At 42.7% G+C, this 20,475-nt stretch overlaps 1 protein-coding gene across 1 annotated transcript in view; it reads right to left on the reverse strand.

Annotated features, from left to right (window-relative positions):
• ZNF629 (zinc finger protein 629) overlaps positions 1-20,475 on the reverse strand; it is a 43,036-nt gene that overhangs the window by 13,353 nt on the left and 9,208 nt on the right. The window contains exons 2-4 of the mRNA XM_026683485.2: positions 19,580-19,706; positions 18,195-18,314; positions 14,966-15,647 (exon numbers count right to left, since the gene is read on the reverse strand). Of these exons, the coding sequence (XP_026539270.2) occupies positions 14,966-15,647; positions 18,195-18,314; positions 19,580-19,706 (929 nt within the window). The remainder of the gene's footprint in view (positions 1-14,965; positions 15,648-18,194; positions 18,315-19,579; positions 19,707-20,475) is intronic.

The raw sequence follows: 20,475 nt of genomic DNA on the forward strand, positions 1-20,475 counted from the left end.
TAAAGGAGATTTGTAAAGTAGATAAGTAAAATATTATTATTATTATTATTATTATTATTATTATTATTATTATTATTATTATTATTATTATTATTATTATTATTATTATTATTATTATTGAATTAATATCATTGTGATGAATATTATTGTAAACTTTTTGATTATGATTTCCTAAAAATAATTGGACACAGACAACACACTGTTTGATTGAAATTGAATTTTTACATGTTATATAAATAAAACATTTTTTTAAAAAAAGGAACAGAATCCTTCCAGACAGAAACTCACAGGTATGTCCAGACACAGAGGGCGACAAGTAGGAAGCAATTTAGAAAAAATAACACTATAACAAAAAAACCTGAAAGGTTTGGGAAGGCAAAGTGGGAGTAACAACATACCTTGCTCTTTGTAAGGTTGCAAATTGGAAAACTCCTGCGACATAGATGAAAATGCAATGGTTAGAAGCAGTACATTTACAGGTAGTTCTTGACTTACAACCATTGGTTTAGTGACCATTCGAAGTTACCATGGCACTGAAAAAAGTGATTTATGACCATTTTTCATAGTAATGACCCTTGCAGAATCACTTAGCTACCTGCATTTTCTTAATCTAATTCTTTTCTCTTCTTTCCCTCTACCCCAACTTCTCCCCTCCCTTCTACACACTATCTTCCAAGTTAAAGAAGCCCAATATTCCTTCTCCAGCTGCATTTTTACAGTGCTGACTCAGAATTTAAAAAAAAAACTCTCTCCAAGGCTAAGCTATGTATCAACAGAAGGCAGGAATGAAGGCTAAACCTGGATATTTCTTTCATAAAAGGAACTTACTAAGAACAGATAGTCCTTGACTTAACAACCATTCATTTAGGGACCGTTCCAAGTTACAAAAGTACTGGAAAAAGTGACTCATAACCATTTTTCACACTTATGACCACTGCAGCATCCCTACAGTCACCTGATCAAAGATTAGATATTTGACTCATATTTTATGACGGTTGCAGCGTCCCAGGGTCATGCAATTATCTTCTACAACCTTCTGACGATTGAAGTCAATGAGGAACCAGATTCCCTTAACAGCCATATTATTAACTAACAACTGCAGTGATTTCACTTAAAAACTGTGGCAAGGAGGTCATAAAATGGGGCAAAACTCACTTAACAACTGTCTCGCTTAGCCACAGAAATTTTGGGCTCAATTGTGGTCGTAAGTCAAAGACTACCGGTATCTTGTAGCCTGAACACTAAGAACAATTGTGGTGTACGTATAAAGTGTTGGACTAATACTAGTAAGACTCCCTCCTTTAGTCGCAGAAGCATCTGGGCGACTTTGGATGTGTTATTCTCTAACAACCCAGCCTTCCCTATAGAACTGATTTGCATAAAAGACAAGAGGAAGTTGCTCTGCAAAGAGCGGGATATAAATCGTACCAATAAATAGAGAACCTTTTGAAAGACAAATAGAAACCATCCCATTGGTCAATTTTTTATTTATTTATTTTATTTTATTTTGCAGATTGGATGATCAGTAGGTCTTAATATCTATGGAGATTCTCAGTCATCCAGGCGACGGTTGTCCCAATGGTGCTTTTTCAAAAGGCAATTGGATTTTCTCTGTTTTTCCTTCAGTTCGGTTCTTCAGTTCAGAACTGAAGAAGCTTCTTGGATGAGAAGTGAAATGTCTTCGAGGAAAAATAAAAGGAAGTCCAGTTGCTTTTTGAAAAAGCACCTTTGGGAGAATTGGTCTTTGCTGCCCCCAGTGGTCAGCTGGATTTTTGCAGGAGAGATATGGTCATCCTAAAACTCTTCTAAACATTTTTGACAGAAGCCAACATATCCTACCTCTATGCCCCTTGGCCATGGTACTTTCCTTCCCTTTCTTGCAAGCTGGAGGTAGATACATGCACAAATACACAGGAATCCCAGAAAACATCATGCATCATTTTTCTAGGGCACGTGGGAAGCCAAATTCTAGCGACATAGGAAGTTTTATCTCCCTACAATGGTGGAAATCAGCACCACACTTTATTTCCCATCCCAATAAGTATCAGAAAATAATTAAAAGAATGCCATTGCAATTAGGGTGACATTGGTTCCCCAAATGCAAATCCTTTGTTTTAAAAAAAAAAACCTCTCTAGGATGGTTTTTTTTTTTACATTTTCAGATAGTATTTTTCCACCATGAAGAATATGTTCAGAGTAGCTCAAAATATGAAAATAATACAGGTACCATGCTTCCCTGAAAATATGGCCTACTCTGAAAGTAAATCCTAGCTTGGTTTTACATGTGCGCCCAATATAAGCCTTACCCCCAAATAAGCCCTTATTAAGATCCCTCCCACTCCAGAGTGCAGGGGGGGGAAATTAAGCTAGGGTGGGGGTGGGTGGGGTGGAGCTGCCCTACTACCTACCTTTGGACAGCTGTAGCCAGGCCTTGCACACCCTGACATCTGCCTTGCCGGCCCATTTCTTCTGCAGCCGGCAAGGCTAGCAAGGCTTTCCTGAAGGCCTCTGTAACTGATATCAAAGCTCTGGAATGATCTGGAGCTCAGTTATCGGCTGCAGAGGCCTTCAGAAAAGCCTTGCTGGCCGTAGAAGAAGTTCCAGAAGGCCTCTGACAACGAAAAGGAGGCCGGGGGCGACGTGCACAAGTGAGGTTAGTCAGTGGATGAAATCCCCCTAAAATAAGACCTGGTGCCTTTTTTTGGTGGCCCAAAAAAATAAGACAGGGTTTTATTTTCGGGGATAGTCCCCAACTTACAACAGTTCATTTAGTAACTGTTCAAAGTTACAACAGCACTGATTTATGATCATTTTTCACACTTGACCATTGCAGAATCCCCATGGTCATGTGATCAACTCAGCCACTTGGCAACTGACTCATATTTATGATGGTTGCAGTGTCCTGGGTTCATGTGTTCACTTTTTTGCAATCTTCTTACAAAGCCAATGGGAAAGCTAGATTCACTTAACAACCATGTTACTAACTTAACAACTGCAGTGATTCACGTAACGACTGTGGCAAGAAAGGTCCTAAGATGGAGCAAAATTCACTTAACTGTCTCGCTTAGCAAGAAAACTTTTGGGCTCAATTGTGGTTGTAAGTTGAGGACTACCTGTAATATACAGACCAATACATTCTAGTATTAAATATGAAAAAAAAATGGAAACAGGAATTTATTTTAAGGATATGTGTGTCTAGTGGAAGTAAAGATAGTTTCTTTGCATTGAACTCAACTCCTGGAGACTTCATAGACAGAATCACGTAGGTCTTAACAGTTTGGAAGTTGCTTTTCAACTGCCTATTTCCCAGAAATGTGTTTAATTCTCCAGTCTAGTCTGGGTTCTTTTTTTTCCCTAGTGGTCTCCCATCCAGCTCTGTTTAGCTTTTCAAAATGAGCCAAGATACATGCCATTTTCCATCTATTCAGTCTAATCCAGGAATACCTGCATATTCCATTCCATCTTTAGACTTTTTTTTAATCCCACCATTTTTATTTTTATAAGTAACTCAAGGCAGCGAACATACCTAATACAGATAGTCCTCAACTTGTGACCACAATTGAGCCCCAAATTTTTGTTGCTAAGCAAGACAGTTTTGTTCCACTTTGTGACCTTTTGTTCCAGTTGTTAAGTGAATCACTGCACTTATTAAGTTAGTAATACAGTTGTTAAGTGAATCTGGCTTCCCCATTAACTTTGCTTGTGAGAAGGTCACAAAAGGCGATATGACCTCAGGACACTGCAAGCATCATAAATATGAAGTAGTTCCAAGCATTCAAATTTTGATCACATGACCATGGGGATGCTGCAACAGTCATAAGTGTGAAAAACAGTCATAAGTCTGTTTTTTTCAGTGCTGTTGTAACTTAGAAGAGTCATTAAACAAATCGTTGTAAGTCGAAAACTATCTATACTTCTTCCTCTGCCTATTTTCTCCACAAAAACCACCCTGTGAGGTGAGTTGGGTTGAGAGGCCCAATGTCACCCAGCTGGTTTTTCATGCCTGAGACAGCATTAGAATTCAGTGTCTCCTAAGTTTCTAACCTGCTGCTTTAAATACTAGAGCAAACTGGCCTTATAATAATAAATAAATCTTCCTTAAATAATCCAATTGCCTCAGCTTAAGCAACCCAAAATAGCAAAACAAGCCCTCTGCAAAATATATACACCAAATCAAGTCAGTCAACTCTACAAAGGATATACAGTTAACAAGATTGTCCTATTTCCAGCATCTGTTTAGGTTATTCTTAAAAGGGAACTGCTGCAGCAGAGATCAGCTGGAAACTTCCTCTCTAGAAGAGCCAAATCCCGATAACATACCCAATTTTTATGACTGGAAGTAACAGATGATAAATTTAATTAATACCCTCCTTATGAGGGTACAGAAATGGGCCTCCACAAGTGGCAATAGTACCATGAATGGGAGTTACAAGCAGATTGGGACATTTTCTCAACTTTGGCTATTTTAAGATCTGCAAACCCAACTCCCAGAATTCCCCAGCATGTATGAAGGCAGACAGGCAGTTTGAATGACAGCTGCTAAGACATTGTGGGAGTTGAAGTGTATACATTGGAATGTGACCAAGGTTGACAAACACAAGGTTTGAGGGGACACAAGGGCAGATACATAAAGTTTAATTAAGTCCTTAAAACAAGTTAAAAATAACAGAATGCCTGTAATCAAGTAGCTATCTTTAGTGGATAAAGTGGACTCTTTCTATGATGAGGGGTGAAAATTATCCAACACAGCCTCTGTGGAACTTAAAATACAAAGGTTTTGGACTCCTAGGCAAGGGTCTTCAAACTTTAAAACTTGTGGACTTCAACTCCCAGAATTCCTGAGCTAACATGACTGGAGGAGGAATTCTAGGAGTTGAAGTCCATAAGTCTTAAAGCTGTCACGTTTGAAGACCCCTGCTCTTAGGTTTCAGCCCCACTTTGCAAGCAGAGGAAACAAAAATGAATCAAGCTGTCTCAGGAAAGAACAGCAATCATAAAGAAATAAAGGCAAACAGACCAAGAGTCAGTCCTGCCCTGAATTTTGAATTACTGGACCTATGAACCCCATGCAGCACGTCTTAAAGGGACAGAGTCTTGAGGACAAGACTCTGGATAACAGGGCCTCAGACTGAAGATTTCTCAAGCCCTAGTGTCCAAAATGTTTTGCAACTGGAAAGGCTCAGCAACTGGACTTTCTGGAAAGAAAACAAGGTTCCTTCAGCCTCTCCAAACAATCAAGTAAGACAGCTACGTAAATGTCAAAAAAAAAAAAATGCTGGATTTCCACTAATTGCAACAACTTCATTGATCATCCAGCAGTGCTACAGAAACTACTGTCCTAAAATTTTAAGGGTCTAAAGGTTTTTTTTGTAATTTTGTAATTTTATTTTCAAGTAAATGTGTAAATTTTAACAGCAAAAGAAAACCACCAAAGAAAGGGGGGGGGAGGAAGCAAGAATGTTAGTGAGACTGCCAAGCAAATGCTTACAAATGCTTATTTATAATCCCAAAGAGTTTATACAATTGTGGTGTGACAGCTTCATTTCAGTTAAAATTAAAGCAACACATACTTCACCAAACACCAAAAGCCCTCTAAAACTTAACAAAACTTCAGAATCCATGCAGAGGAATAAAATTGCCTTAAGAGACATACTATCAATTACTTTCACAGAAAATACAAAATCCTCTTAGCAATAGTGAGAAGACTTGCCCAAAAAAAGTGCCAAAAAGCGTTGGTCTTTTAAATGTCTTCCCCCTACCCCACCCCACTACTGGTCCCTGTTCACTAGGTACAAACATCTCACACCTACGCAACCTGGCGCTTTCCAGCAACTTTAGAAACTGCCCCCAAATTTTCTTCTGTCCGTTTGTTGGATCATGTGTCGTTCCATCCCTTAACTATGTCCTGGCACTGAAGTCAAGGACAAATAGACAGGTTATAAATCCCTTCGGCAAGGCACCCAACCGGGGAAGAGAAGAAGAATCCTTAATCCGTGCAAAGAGAACCGCTTCTAATCTCCTTCCTGCCAACTTTTCTTACAATGTCGCAACCGAGGAACCGACTTATTGTTTTCTTCGCTTCCTTTGCAACTTAACCAAGGGAAGCTCCGTCCCGACGAGACAGCTTTCTAGGCCAACCCCCCACCTTCCACCCCATTGAAAATAATAATAATGTACCCATTTCGCAGCTCTTGCAAAAAGACTCTAATCTGACCCTTGAAGCTGCTCTGGCCCAGAATTGCACCGCTTTGCAGAGATGCATTCCCGGGGATATTCCCCGCATTTTTTGCAAACTAGCCTCTCCTCTTTCCTTCCTCTACTCGCTACCAGCCCTCCCGCTCGATGCAGGCAGCCGATCTCCGCTCACCAGCAAGCAGGCTCAGGGTGACTGGGAAAGAGCGGAGGAAGTGCTTTTGGCAGCGCAGCTCCCCTCTTCCGCCGCTGCCGACTGCGAGGGGGGAAGGAGCCCTTCTCTATGGTGTTTAACCATTTCCCCTTAAAGAGGCAGCGAACTGGGCCGCAGGACGCGCCGCTCCGAGCGCCACCGAAGCCAGATGGGGGTGCTCGCCAAGGCGCTTGGGTGGCTGTGCAAGACTCACCCCTCGGGCTGCCGCGATGCACGGGTCGCGCATCGCAACGGATGGTGCATAATAAATAATGATATATCATAAGGGACTGGAAGCTAAAACCATCGGGGACTGGAGACTAAAACATATGAAGAACGGTTTGCTGGAATTGGGTATGTCTAGTTAGATGAAAGGAAGGATCAGGGGTGACATGATAGCAGTCTTCCAATAGCTCAGGGGCTGCCACAAAGAAGAAGGAGTCAAGCTATTCTCCAAAGCACCTGAGGGCAGGACAAGAAGCAACCTGGATGGAAACTAATCAAGGAGAGAAGCAACCGAGAACTAAGGAGGAATTTCCTGACAGAACAGTTAGTCAGTGGAATAATTTGCCTCCAAAAGTTGTGAAGTTTTTAAAAAGATGTTGGATAACCATTTGTCTGAAGTGGTGTAGGGTTTCCTGCCCAAGCAGGGGGTTGGACTAGAAGACCTCCAAGGTCCCTTCCAACTCTGTCATTCTATTCTATTCTATAATGGATGGAAACTGATCAAGGAGAAATTTTCTGGCTGTGAGAACAATCCACCAATGGAACAGGGCTGTCTTTAACAGCATTGCGGCCCCGGGTAAAGCAGTGTACTGGGGCCCCTACAACAACTACTCACAGGAATAAAAATGTAAATGGTCAATAAAACTAAACATATATTTATTTTACTGGCACTTCCAACAAAATCGGTGTTGAAACATTAAAAAAATGTTATGCAGCAACAACTAATCAGATTAATATGGGGGCCCTATGCTTGTGGGGCTCATGGGCAAGTGCCCATCAGGCCCACACGTTAAGACTGTCCCTGAATGGAACAGTTTCCCTTGTGGGAGCTTCATCACTGGAAGCTTTCAAGAAGAGACTAGACCTCCATCTGTCACAAATGGTGTAGGGTATCCTGCTTGAGCAGCGGCGTTGAACTAGATGACCTACAAGGTTGCGTACAACTCTGTTATTCTGTTAAAAGAACGAAAGCTTTCGCGGATTGCAGATCAGTGGGAAGAGGTGCGGCTTTGCCGACGAAGGCACTGAGCAAGATCTTCACTCCACACAAATTCAACGCGGACGCTTTTTGGCATTCCTACTCAAATCCAAATGCGAAGATTTGGAACACTCTACCTGTCTCTATTCGATGCTGCCGCATGTGGCATGCTATCACCGACCTTGGCTTCTCTCAACACAAACTAAGTAAGATCAGATCAAGGATGGAACACCACCAGGAGACCCTGGGACCCTACCATACAAGCTATTATCTAAAGCACCTGAGGGCAGGATAAGAAGCAATGGAAACTAATCAAGGAGAGAAGCAACCTAGAATTGATAAGAAATTTCCTGAGAGTTAGAACAATTAATCAGTGGAAAAACTTGCCTCCATAAGTTATGAATGCTCCAACACTGGAGGTTTTTCAGAAGAGATTGGACAACCATTTGTCTGAAATGGTATAGGGTTTCCTGACTGAACAGGGGGCTGGACTAGAAGACCTCCAAGATCCTTTTCAACTGTGTTATTCTGTTCTGTTCCATTCTTGCATTCTTCCATTCCACTCTACTTTAGAGTGGTGGAATTCTGGTCATGGAAGTCTACACATCTTAAAGTTGCTGAACTTGAAAAACTTTGTGCTAGACCACATAAATCTCCTTCGAGTCAAGCTTGATTCCTCCTAATTTTCTATGAATGTCATTTGCTCTAATTTTCTTTTGAATATTTTTTATTCACAGAGCAATGTATGGGCCTAGAATTTCCAGCTGCTGTTCTATAAAGCACAAACCAGATCTTATTTATAAAAAAAAACACTTGAAGGAACAAAATCAACAGTTGCAAAAAGAGGAGGAAAAGGTGAAGAGACAGTGGGTGAAAAATAAAATAGCAAATAAACAAGTTTACAATATAATAAAATTGGAAGGTTGGTGTCATTGTTTTGTGGAATGATATTTATCATGTTTACATATGTGATTGTTATTTGGCAGAAGCATAAAGGATTTTGGGCCCATATTCTTGCAAGTGTATATACATTGACTGATAAATGAGTTCTGGATATCATCGCAACTCTGTTCTGTGCCGAAAGGTTACAATTTATGTAGGCCTGTATGGTTGGTTACACAGCCATATTTTTAGATTGGACTTGGCATTTTTGTTCATCAGTTGAGTCCTTCCCAATGCCTTAGGATAGGCAGAGATTTCTTAATAATATTAATGGAGCCACTGCAGGATGTAAATTGTTCCAAGTAAAAATATCTTTTGCAATTGACTATTCTTGTTATTTTACAGTTGCCTAACTACCAGAAGCAATTTATAGAGCAGACTTTTTGAACCAGATCAATGCCACCAGGCTGGAAAAAGATATTCCTGTTGGATTTCTGGCAGTTATCATATATGTCGGAGTTGGAGAAGCAGGAATGTTTTCCTGGAGACAGGATCTTCTGAATCCATCTTGACTGGGTTCATGCACCAAGTTGAACCATAATTTAACTGCGGTTTGTTGAAAGAAACAATCACATCAAACTAAACCATATTTAAACATAATGGTTGGGATTAGCCTTTTAGCCTGCTCCTCCTATACTTTATCCATGGGCAAAACCTATTTTTATCATTTGATCATGATATAGTACCGCTTACATTTTTCTTCTTTTGAGTGTTAAAAACTGCTGTACTTGGAATATGTATCCCCAGGCGAGATATAAGAAGAAACCAATTTGTAATTACACAACCACCCTTATAACCACACTCATAAACATTTAATTATATTTTTACTTGATGTAAAGTTTGCTTTACATCAATGCCAAGGATTTCCAAGCTCCAACATTTCGCAAAAATACCTGTTTGATTCCACCCGACATTTGTGGGGGATGGGGAACAGACACAGCCAAAAAAATAAATAAATAAATAAACCACCAGGAATGTGCTGATGCTTTTTAAAAATGCCAAACTATGGGCAAAGCAGTGCCTTAAAGATTTAAAAGATCTCAGACAACACTTCCACTAGTCAGCACAAAAAGATAAAGGGTGGGGAAAGTACATTGCAAGATTCATGTCATCCCTGCAAGGTAGACCAGACTTAAGAAATCAATGCCCAATAGGTCAGGACTGCAGGTAGTCCTCAACTTACAACAGTTCATTTAGTGGCCAAAGTTACATCATCACTGAAAAAATAGACATGACCATTTTTCACACCATTGCAGCATCATTTGGATGCTTGGCAGCTGCCATGTAATTCATGTAGTCACCTTTTGCAATCTTGCAAGCAAAGTCAATTTGGTAACAACTTTTGTTTGTTAACTGTGTTTGTTAACTGTGCTAACAACTGCAGTGATTCACTGAACAGTGGCAAGAAAGCTCCTAAAATGGGGCAAAACTCTAAGGTCGCACAGTCACTGAAATTTTGCTATGGTTTTTATTGTGATAGCAATAATAACAGAATCTTGCAAGTCTGTACATGCTTCCCGTTCCCTTACTTTATGTGTGAACTAGAATAGGGGTTGCCTGAGATGTTTTTCTCAAACTACTTTCTTGGCCGAAGCCGAAGCCCTTTTTATCTGATCACTGCCTTCCTAGTGGCTCTTCCTTCTGTCCATCAAGACCATTCCTTCATCTGTCTACAATTTTGGGAGAAGCCATGCCTACAATCCTGGCATGAAGAGAACCGTTCCAAAGGGTCACAGAAAATTGAATGGATAGTATTTATAGTCCTCGGTTTACAAAAGTTCATTTAGTGGCTGTTCAAAGTTGCAACGGCACTGAAAAAAAGCGACTTATGACCCTGTTTCACACGATCGTTGCAGCATCCCCATCGTCACGTGATTTAAGCAAAGTGAATGGGGGAAACTAAATTCACGTAACAACTGTTTTACCCATTTAAGAACTGCTTAAGTGATTCACTTAACAAACATGGCAAGAAAAGTCGTAAAATGGAGCAAACTCAATAAATTTCTCACTTTAACAACATAAATTTTGGGCTCAGTTGTGGTCGTAAGTTGAGGACTTCCTGTATCGCCCTGACAATCATCACTAGATGGAAACCTTTGCTTGACGTTCTTCCAACAGCCACTGCAAATGGGAGTTGGTGAAGTGGGCCGTGACATCACCCTGCTTTAGTGCATCTCCTGGTGTAGCACCAAGTGTGCCCTCCTGATAAACAATACCCGCCATCCAGGTGTTGAAAGAGATGTTCACCTGCACAATAAGATTGCAAAATAAAGTGAACCAACCCCAAAGATTTTGAAATGGTTTCTCCCCAGAGTGGAGCTATCATGAAGGACCACTGGTATAGTCATTAAGTAGTGCTGGGACTTATCTCCGGGGGGATGAGTCTGCCTACTGAGATGAGGTGGGCCGATTGCTTTTGTGATGTGGAGATTGCTTTTGTGATGTGATAACTTGGTCCTCAACACCAATAAGACCAAGGAGCTTATAGTGGACTATAGAAGGAACAGATCAGATATCCAGCCCTTACTTATCAATGGAGACCGAGTGAAGCAAGTGGCCAGTTTAAGTTTCTGGGTGTTACCATAAAAGAGGACCACACCTGGGGTGCTCACATTGCAGCACTGGTCAAAGGGGCCCAGCAGAGATTATACTACCTGAGACTTCTCAGAAAACAACTGAATGAAAAACTGCTGGTGATCTCCTACCGCTGCACCATAGAGAGTATCTTAACTTACTGCACCTCTGTATAGTTTGCCAATTGCCCAGTGGCAGATAGGAAAGCACTCCAGAGGGTTAATGTCATTGCCCAGAGGATCATTGGTTGCCCTCTCTTCTCTTTGGAAGAGCTTTATAGCTCCCACTGCCTTAAGAAAGCTCAGAACATTCTCAAAGATCCATCTCTTCCTGAGCACCTTTTTTTTTAAACTATTACCATCTGGCAGACAGTACAGAATAATAAAAACAAGGACAAATAGGCTGAAAAACAGCTTCTATCCCAGGGCAGTAGCTCTTTTGAATTCTGCTGTATAGTGCAATATTAATGCAATATCAGGGGTTTTCAATTCAATGTATAGAATGTGAAGGATGTGTGTTTGTGTTTATTTTCATAGTCATAATATACACTGAAGATGGTATTTAATTTTGTTGTAGAAGGTGCAAAGACAATAAAGTAAATTAAACTAGAACTGAATCCAAAAGTTTTGTAAGAGGCCACAGGTCTATAAGCTTTCCACTTAGAGGCTGCAGTACACATTGTGTCACACAATTCATCATTTTATGTTATAGGTCAGCCTCAGTCCTGCTTCTTCCAGGAAAGTCATGGAAATGAACAAAAAATTTTATTATTTTTCTTGTATATAATTAACTAGCCCAGAAACAACATTGTTCGAAAAAAAAGATACAAAATGTGCATTCTTCTCCATTTGGCTAAAACTGGAGAGAATTTACAGTACATAACACCCAGTCTGAGAGTAATTGAGGCCTTTTCATTGATGACCTCTGGCTCCACTAAGAGAGAAATCAGGTTGGAGAGAAACAGTATGCAAAACAGAACTATTACTGTAAGTTGCTCCTCCAGTAAGTATCTTTTTATAGTTCTCAAAAATTATTCATTTGCATAAAAAGCAGGCAGTTGGGGTTGGGGAAGGATGGCACTGCATAGACAAATGACCCCTTTTTATCCATGTTCCTATACACAGAAAAAGACCTGCGATTTTCTCAATCCTTGAGACAACAGTAACAGCATGGACAACAGGAAAGAAAAAGGCCTCCCACAATGTGCATTCTGCATCAGGGCTCCTGACGTGGGAAGTATTTTGTATGTGGCACTTATCAAAGTTTCACATCACTTATTCCAGTGGTCTCCAAGCTTTTCGGCTCAGCAGACCAGTGGAGGTGGCGGTTGTGAAAGGGGTAAGTTTGTGTATGCATGCATGCTGCTTTCACAAATGCAGCTTTGTGCGCGTGCACGCATACTCTCCCACCACTTCTGCGGCCCAGTTCCGAACTGGCTGCAGTGTAGCACTGGGCCACAGACAGAGGGTTGGGGACCTCTAACTCAGGGGTCCCCAACCGCCGGTCCGCGGACCGGTACCGGGCCGCGGAACAAGCCTTACCGGGCCGCTGGTTGCTGGTAAAAAGCGCTCCGGTGAGCTTTTCCGGGTAGAAAGCTCACCGGAAGCGCTTTTCATAAAAGATGGCGGCGCCAGTGCTTCCGGTGAGCTTTTCCAGGTAGAAAGCCATTTCTACCCGAAAAAGCTCACCGGAAGCGCTGGCACCACCATCTTTTTTGACGAAACAGCGCTTCCGGTGACGTCACCGGAAGCGCCTTTTCGTCAAAAAAGATGGCGGCGCCCAGTTGACGCTGGTACCGGGCCGCGGCGCCCAGCTGATGCCGGAACCGGGCCGTGGCGTTGAAAAGGTTGGGGATCCCTGCTCTAACTTATTCAATCTGCAAAAATCTACATAATCAGTAGAAGGCAACAAGGAGATACTCTTGCTGACACCTAGTGGTCATCTAGAGGTTACAATCCAGTTCTTAAATGCTGACCACACACTAGTGTAAAGCTTAGTCTATATCAGGGTGTCAAACACAAGGCCCGCCGGCCAAATCTGGCCCATGGGGCCACCCTGGAAACAGCAAAGTACAGGCCCACAGTGCCTCTGCCAGTGAAAATGAAGCTTGGAGAGACTGCCTGGGCTCCGTTCAAGGCCACCCTGAGCTCCATTTTCATTGGCAGGACTGAGCGCGGTCTCTCGAGCCTGGTTTTCACTGGTGGAAGATTTGCAAGAGACCGTTGCATCTGAAAACGGAAACTCGATGAGTGACGTTGAGCTGGCAACACCCATCCATCACACTCACCCACCATGCCCTTCGGAGTCAAACACAACACTGATGTGGGCCTGGATGAAATTGAGTTTGACGCCGCTGTTCTATATTTATTTGATACTGGCTGTCTGAAAAGTCTCTGGCATTAGGAATATTCTGATTGAATGCATCCATGGTCATAGGTTCTTGGTTCTTTTCTCCATTTGACAGGACTGTCAACCAAGTTCTAGAGATAACTTATAACAACCTTCAATTTCTCCAATTCTGATGGAGGAAAATAACTATAAAATAATTGATGGAAGTTATCTAGGTAATGCAGGTTACCTAATTGGGGTGTCCCATTGTCATTTGAATGTGAAACAAAGCATGAACCACAAACAAAATCAGAACAAGATCTGGCACCAATGCCTGGTTCTTGAATTTCTAAGGATGAACCAGAATAAATCTTTGGAGTAGAAAACTATGTACAATTACAAATTTACAAATGGGGGGCATCAATATTTTTTAGCTAACTATCTCCTTTTTGCATTTACCTCTACTGAAGTAATGCTTTCTCAAATCCAAAGATAAATATTTCTACACCAGCAATTTTTTTTAAAAAAAAATTCATGAACCCCACATCCCAGTCAAAGTCACAAATTGTTACAAATCAAACTGGCTTGGGTCACCCTAGACCATCCAAGTCAAGTATTCCAAGCCCATTATAACCAAGACTTCCTGCAATCCAACTTGCCCAGAATTTTTTTTTTCACCCATCAAGATAGGTTACAATCTTGATGGCTTTAAAAGGCTGGCTGGGGAATTCTGGGAGTCGAAGTCCACACATCTTAAAGCCACCAATTTGAGAAACACTGAATTACAAAATCATCGTCACAGAATTCAGGTGAGAGGACAAAGGTATTTTGTATAGAAGCAAATGCCAAAACTTGCAACTAGTCTTGGACTTACTGGTTGCTAGAATAGTCTCTACACATTTTATTCACATTTGTTACACCAGAACGGATATTTGTCCATAGGAATGACTCAATGATCCTTTAGTGTTGTCGATGGTCGTTGTTCAAATACTGCCTAAAACTTTGCGGACAATCCAGACCTGCAAAGACTTGGCCAAAAACACAAGCAAACTGATCTTGGCTGGCTAAGTTGGACAAACTAAAAGGATGTCAGCATTCCCAAGATGTTTCAGAGTGCTCCTCAGTATGGATTCCCTGGCCTTGAGAAAAGCTGGAATTCCTACTGAGCGTCTGCAGAGGATTATCTGGAAGAGTCTCATTAGTGGGTTGGAGATTTAGATTAGAACATCTACCCAATTGATCTAGTGGAACAGCGCTCCATCCTGGACGAGTGGAGAGTCATCATCTCCGCCATCAAATCTCTCGCTCCGTCTGCAATCTGACAAGCAACAAGCCAGTCAATTGGTGGGTTCCTATATCGCAACACATAGATCAACACTTTGGGGGGGGGGAGGGGAGCAGAGTCTGTCCTTACAGGAAATCATTAGGAAAAGGAGAAAAAAAAATCTGGCATCATCACTGTCCCCTCCCCCAAACCCCACCACCTCTTTATTTTCAGGGTTCCCAGTACAGAGAACCCCCAATTGTGCTGCTATGCACAGCGCCCAACCTGAACTTCCATTGTTTCATTGGATTTGGTCTCCAGGGTCCATCTCTTCTCTTGTGGATGCCACGGATACTGATGTATCCGCGAATGCTGGATGAGGTTACAGCGGCGAGTGAACTGCCTCCCACATTGAGGACAGTGAAAGAGGGGTTTTGCCGCGGATTCTTGCTGGTTCTGGTTTTGGTGCTGGCGCAGGTTGTAGTTAAAGTAGAAGCCCCTGCAATGCGCACGGTGGTGGAAAGGTTGCTTGGCAGCATGGACCGCTTGGTGGCACATCAGTCCGTGGCGATCCGTAAAGCGCTTCCCGCACTTGGAGCACTGACACTCTCCAGGTGGACGAGGTTGCTGCTGGGCCGGTTGGGAGGGCTTGGCAAGGCTCTTGGGACAACTCAAGCTCTGGCAGGGCTTCTTTCTGGAGTGGTACCACTGGTGTCGAGCCATGTCTGATTTGCTTAAGAATGCCTTGCCACAGTCTGGGCATACAAAACCTGGCATGGTTTGCTGCCAAAAGGATCTCGCCCTCTCCGTTCTGGGAGAACGACCCTTGACAGTGGCACCACAACTCTTGAGAAGTCTCGGAGACGTTGGCCCAGATGGCAGGGCATCCTCCATATCCTTTTGTCTCCAGGTTGCCAGCCTCTCCTTTTCATTTGAAAACTCTAACTCTCCTTTAAAGGGGAAGGGGGGAGGGGAGGGAAAAGAGTAGGAATTATATTCATCCTGGAGCACTGTTCTTTCCCATTGGTTGACACTCTGAAATTCCAGTCAACACGAAACTAGATCCTGTTAAACCTCTACTTTAGCATGCACGTAGTCCTCAACTTATGACCGGTTGCTTACTGGCCAAAGTTTACGACGGACCTACCAAGGGACTACTTACCGTGTTTCTCCAAAAAGACGACCCACTTTGAAAAGAAGCCCTATCATGTTTTTGAGCGCCTGCGATCAAATTAAGCCCCACCCACAAAATTAGCCCTAATTAAGACCCCACCCACCCTGGGATGCAGGGGGTGGGGCGAGGCACACAGGTAAAAAATAAGTTAGGGTGGGGATGTGGGGGTGGAGCTTTCCTACTCACCAGGCCTCACACACCGCGACACCTGCCTCACCTTCTTCTGCAGCTGCTTCTTCTGTGGCCGCTTGCTACCACTTGCACGCATCGCCCCAGCCTCCATTTCGCCTTCAGATGCCTTCTGGAAAGCCCACTGCAGCCGACAACAGAGCTCTACAAATGCCTTCTGGAAAGCATTTGCAGCCAATAACAGAGCTCCGGATCGGTCCGGAGCTCTATTATCAGCTGCAGAGGGCTTTCCAGAAGGCATCTGAAGGCAAAATGGAGGCCGGGGCGATGCGTGCGATTGGCTGCAAGCAGCCACAGAAGAAGTGGGTCAGCAGCGAGCTCCTGCTGAGCAGGGCTGTCGGTGCCACTGCTGCGAGGTGTCAATAATTAGAACCCTCCAAAAAGAAGGCCTAGCTGGTTTTTTTGGGGTCAAAAAGAAAAATAAGACCCAGCCTTCTTTTTGGAGAAACACAGTACTACTATTATTCTAAATTCCGACGGTCACCTCTTCTTGCAGTTACATGACTGAACCAGGTGCATGGCAACCAGGCTGCATTTATAACTGTTTACAGAATCCTGAGGTTATGTGACCTTTGTAAAGGTTCCAGACTTCCTCAAAAAACTTCCTTATTGGGTAAACCATATCGGCACCCTTTGAAGGAAAGCCAACTCTGACTTTTTTCCCAGGTTACAGTATTGGGTTAAAACCAGTGATGATCCCTTCCCCCCAGTGTCATTAATCACATTAGCCAATTAGGCTTCACCTGTATTCCTCTCCTCCTTTCTTCACCACCCAGGAGATGACCTTGGTTCTCCCAAGAATGCTCTATGTTGTGTCTAGTAATAAATTACAACTTCCTCCCCTCTCCCATATAGCGTAGCAACACTGAACCAGGAAAATGGCTTCTGCCAGGTTCTGTTAGGTGTTGGTAACCTTCTTTACAACTGTTTTGCTGAAAATCACCATACTGTTCAGCAAAACTCTACCTGTAGCAGACCATTAATAATAATATAGGGTCCACAATCTATTAATGCAGGGGTCTTCAAACTTGACAGCTTTAAGACTTGTGGATTTCAACTCCCAGAATTCCTCCTCCAGTCATGTTAGCTCAGGAATTCTGGGAGTTGAAGTCCACAAGTCTTAAACTTGCCAAGTTTAAAGGTCCTTGTATTAATGACTAGCTGCCATTTGAGAGCTTAAACAAGAGGAAAAGCAGACTTTCTCCAATTAACAAATACTACTCTTAATTGGATAAATGGTCTAGACATTAATATATAGAAAACTTATTTTATTCTTATGAATCAACATATTTTAAAATGTAATCTATAACTAAAGGAGCACGTTGACACTCGTGGTTCAGATGCTTGGATAGAAATGAGCAAGCCTGTGTTTGAGAGCTGCATGCTGCCCTGGGGTAGGATGAGTTCTCGTCCTTTGCTCCAGCTCCTGCTGGGATCATGAAAGAAGCCCCCAAATGTGCATCTCCCAGGCAATGGTGATGATCCTTTCAACTCAGAAGCATCTCTGTGCTTCTGACACAAGCACGATGTGGTCTATAACTTATATTTAACTTCTTGAATTCTTCAAATCTTACCAGGCTACATATTTCCATCATACATGTACCATAGCACTATGTGTGCCTTCCATATAATTTTATTTCTGTTATCCATATGCTCCATAGGAGTGGTGCGGTGGCCTAGAGGTGGACCTCTCACCTCACAATCAGGAGGTTGTGAGTTCGATCCTAGGTAGAGGCAGATATTTCTCTCTCTGGATGCACTAAGAATATATCTGCTGAACAAAACTCCATATTGGCGACAGGAAGGGCATCCAGCCATTAAAACACTCTGCTAGCCCATTCAGTTGCCCAGACTCCACCCCGCAAGGGATTAGGGGGTCATTAAATGAAGAGAATAATATCCACATGCTCCACATGCCATATGCTAAATAAATATCAATCACTCTGAAAAATTTTCTCCTGGAAGAGGTGCCATGCCCTCATGTAGCTGCTACACATCCCAGTGGGGTAGGTACTCCAGTGTTGAGAAAGTCACCTCTATTATAAATTGTTTCACAAAGGAGCCCCATGGCAACAATTCTTGCTTCTGGCCACAGAAGCAAATCAAGTCAAATCAGGAGCAACCTTTTCCTCACCTGTGACTTCTGGAGATACACCTTCTGGAGATACACCGTTCTCAATTTTATCCGTGTACAGTTCATGGCTCTCATTTCTCCTCATTTTGAAGATGAGATCTGGATCGTTGGTGGGAAATCCTGTAAAAAAGGAAAAAAAGGAGGTGGGGTGGAGAAATGTGTGTGTGTTTTTCTTTAAAAAAAAAAAAAAAGCAAAACATCTTAAAGACGATAATCCACGAGAATTTACACAAAACTCAAATCTGCCTGCATGTCACGTTAGAATGTTTCAACAGCACAAGTTAAACCCAACTTCCGGTTTTCAATGGCAACACATGCTGTAGGCTCAAACTTATGGTGAAGGAACCAATCAGCAGCTCCTCCCTTAGAACGGGGGTCCCCACCCCCGGGCCACAGTCCACTACCGGGCCTTGGACTGCTCGGAACCGGGCCGTGGGAAGTGGCGGGCGAACGTGTGGCATCCCCACTTGCACGAGCAGTGGGCAAGCACCTGTATACGTGTTCCATTTGCGCGAGCAGCAGTCACGCATGCCCACTGTTCGTGCAAATGGAGCGGCACACACATCAGTGCCATCCCTTCCCCATCCCACCCACCATAAAGGTTGGAGAATTCTGCTTTAGAAGGCATCTGGTTATGGTTTGCGGCTCAGTGATCTTACTTATTACTGTGGTGGTAAAAGATAGCCTAACACACAGGTCATATATATTCACCAACCATATCTCAGAGGTCTTTGGCTGCTATGCTAACCTAGTAGGAAAGGATAAATATGTTTACATGGGAGGCTTTATTAAAAGCCTTCCAAAGTCCAGCCTGGCTAAATCTAATTTACACAGTCTCTCCCTTGTCTTGTCTTCATAATACTGTATAACAAGGCAAAGGTATATAAGCTCTAGTTCTGCTTTTGTTCAGGATTGGTCACAAATGGCCAATGCTTTGCAGAGAGCTGACCATTCGATGAATGTATCTGCACGCTTAATTTGTTGTTAAGCGATTTCGTTAAGTGAGCCAGGTTTAGGCCACACACATTATATAAGATACAAGTCTCTTTTTGACAGAGCTTCAAAGTAGTCCAGATCCGGAAAACAATACTAATACTGTTCTAAGTTTATTTTAAGGTTAGAGTAACAGCATCTTTTAAGCGCCTCTTCCTTCCTTGACTCTGCATTCCAGAGAATGCGGAAGGGCCAATTCTAAGAGGCTTTCTCCACTTCCATGTCTGCGTTGGACTCGGATTTCTCTGGCTGGGGAATTCTGGGAGTTGAAGTCCACACATCTTCAGGTGGTCATAGTTAAGAAATACCAGTGTAGGCTTCAGCCCTCCTTCCTGTCCCTCAGGTTTACTCTCCCAGCCCGTTACACTTCCCCAGTCCTGTCCAACTCTCACCCAATGCTCGGACATTCTCATAATTCTCCATCATCACTTTTGTGAAAATCTTCCTCTGAGATTCATCTAGGAGTCTCCATTCTTCCTCTGAGAAATACATGGACACCTCTTCAAAAGTCACCAGAGCCTGAAACCATTCAAATGGTGAGTAATTGAGACCCCATCCTATACATATAGTCCTTGACTTACAACCAATTGGAGACCGTTTGAAGTTACAATGGCACTGAAAAAAAATGACTTAGGACTATTTTTTGCAGCATCCCCAGGGTCATGTGGTCAAAATTTGGCTGCTTGGCAACTGACTCATATTTATATTTATAGTTGTAGTGTCCCAGGATCATGGGATCACTTTTTGCAACTTTCTGATAAACTTCAGCCAATGGGGAAGCCATTCACTTAAGAACCATGCTTCCTAACTTAACAATTGCAATGGTTCACTTAATAATTGTGGCTAGAAAGTCATAAAGTGAGGCAAATCTCACTTAACAACTGCGTTATTTAGCAATGCAAATTTTGGGCTCAATTGTGGCCGTAAGTCGAGGACTACGACCAAGGGAAACTGCTGAGAATGTAGAAACGATCAGTTGTTGCAGCTTGTCCTTGATTTACGACAATTGGGACCCACATTTTCTGTTGCTAAGCATGTGGTATCAACTCTGAAGCTGACCTGGCCGAAGCCATCTTGGAGTTTCCTTGCTGTCATACTGGAGCGAGGGATAGGGAGAGGGGATTAGAGAGAGCTGGGCTTGTGTAGTCAAAATAAAACATTTTCTCAAGACTTTCTCCTGGGAACCAAGGACCTGGCCAGAGGAAGGAGCAGTAATGTCACCAGACTAGCAGACGCTGCAGTGATTGCTCCATGTATGTGACTGATTGGGGTTGGGGGAAAATCTTTT

Source organism: Notechis scutatus, chromosome Z, assembly GCF_049901735.1.
Source record: "Notechis scutatus isolate UNSWTSFEM ecotype Mainland chromosome Z, rNotScu1.2, whole genome shotgun sequence".
Taxonomy (NCBI): domain Eukaryota; kingdom Metazoa; phylum Chordata; class Lepidosauria; order Squamata; family Elapidae; genus Notechis; species Notechis scutatus.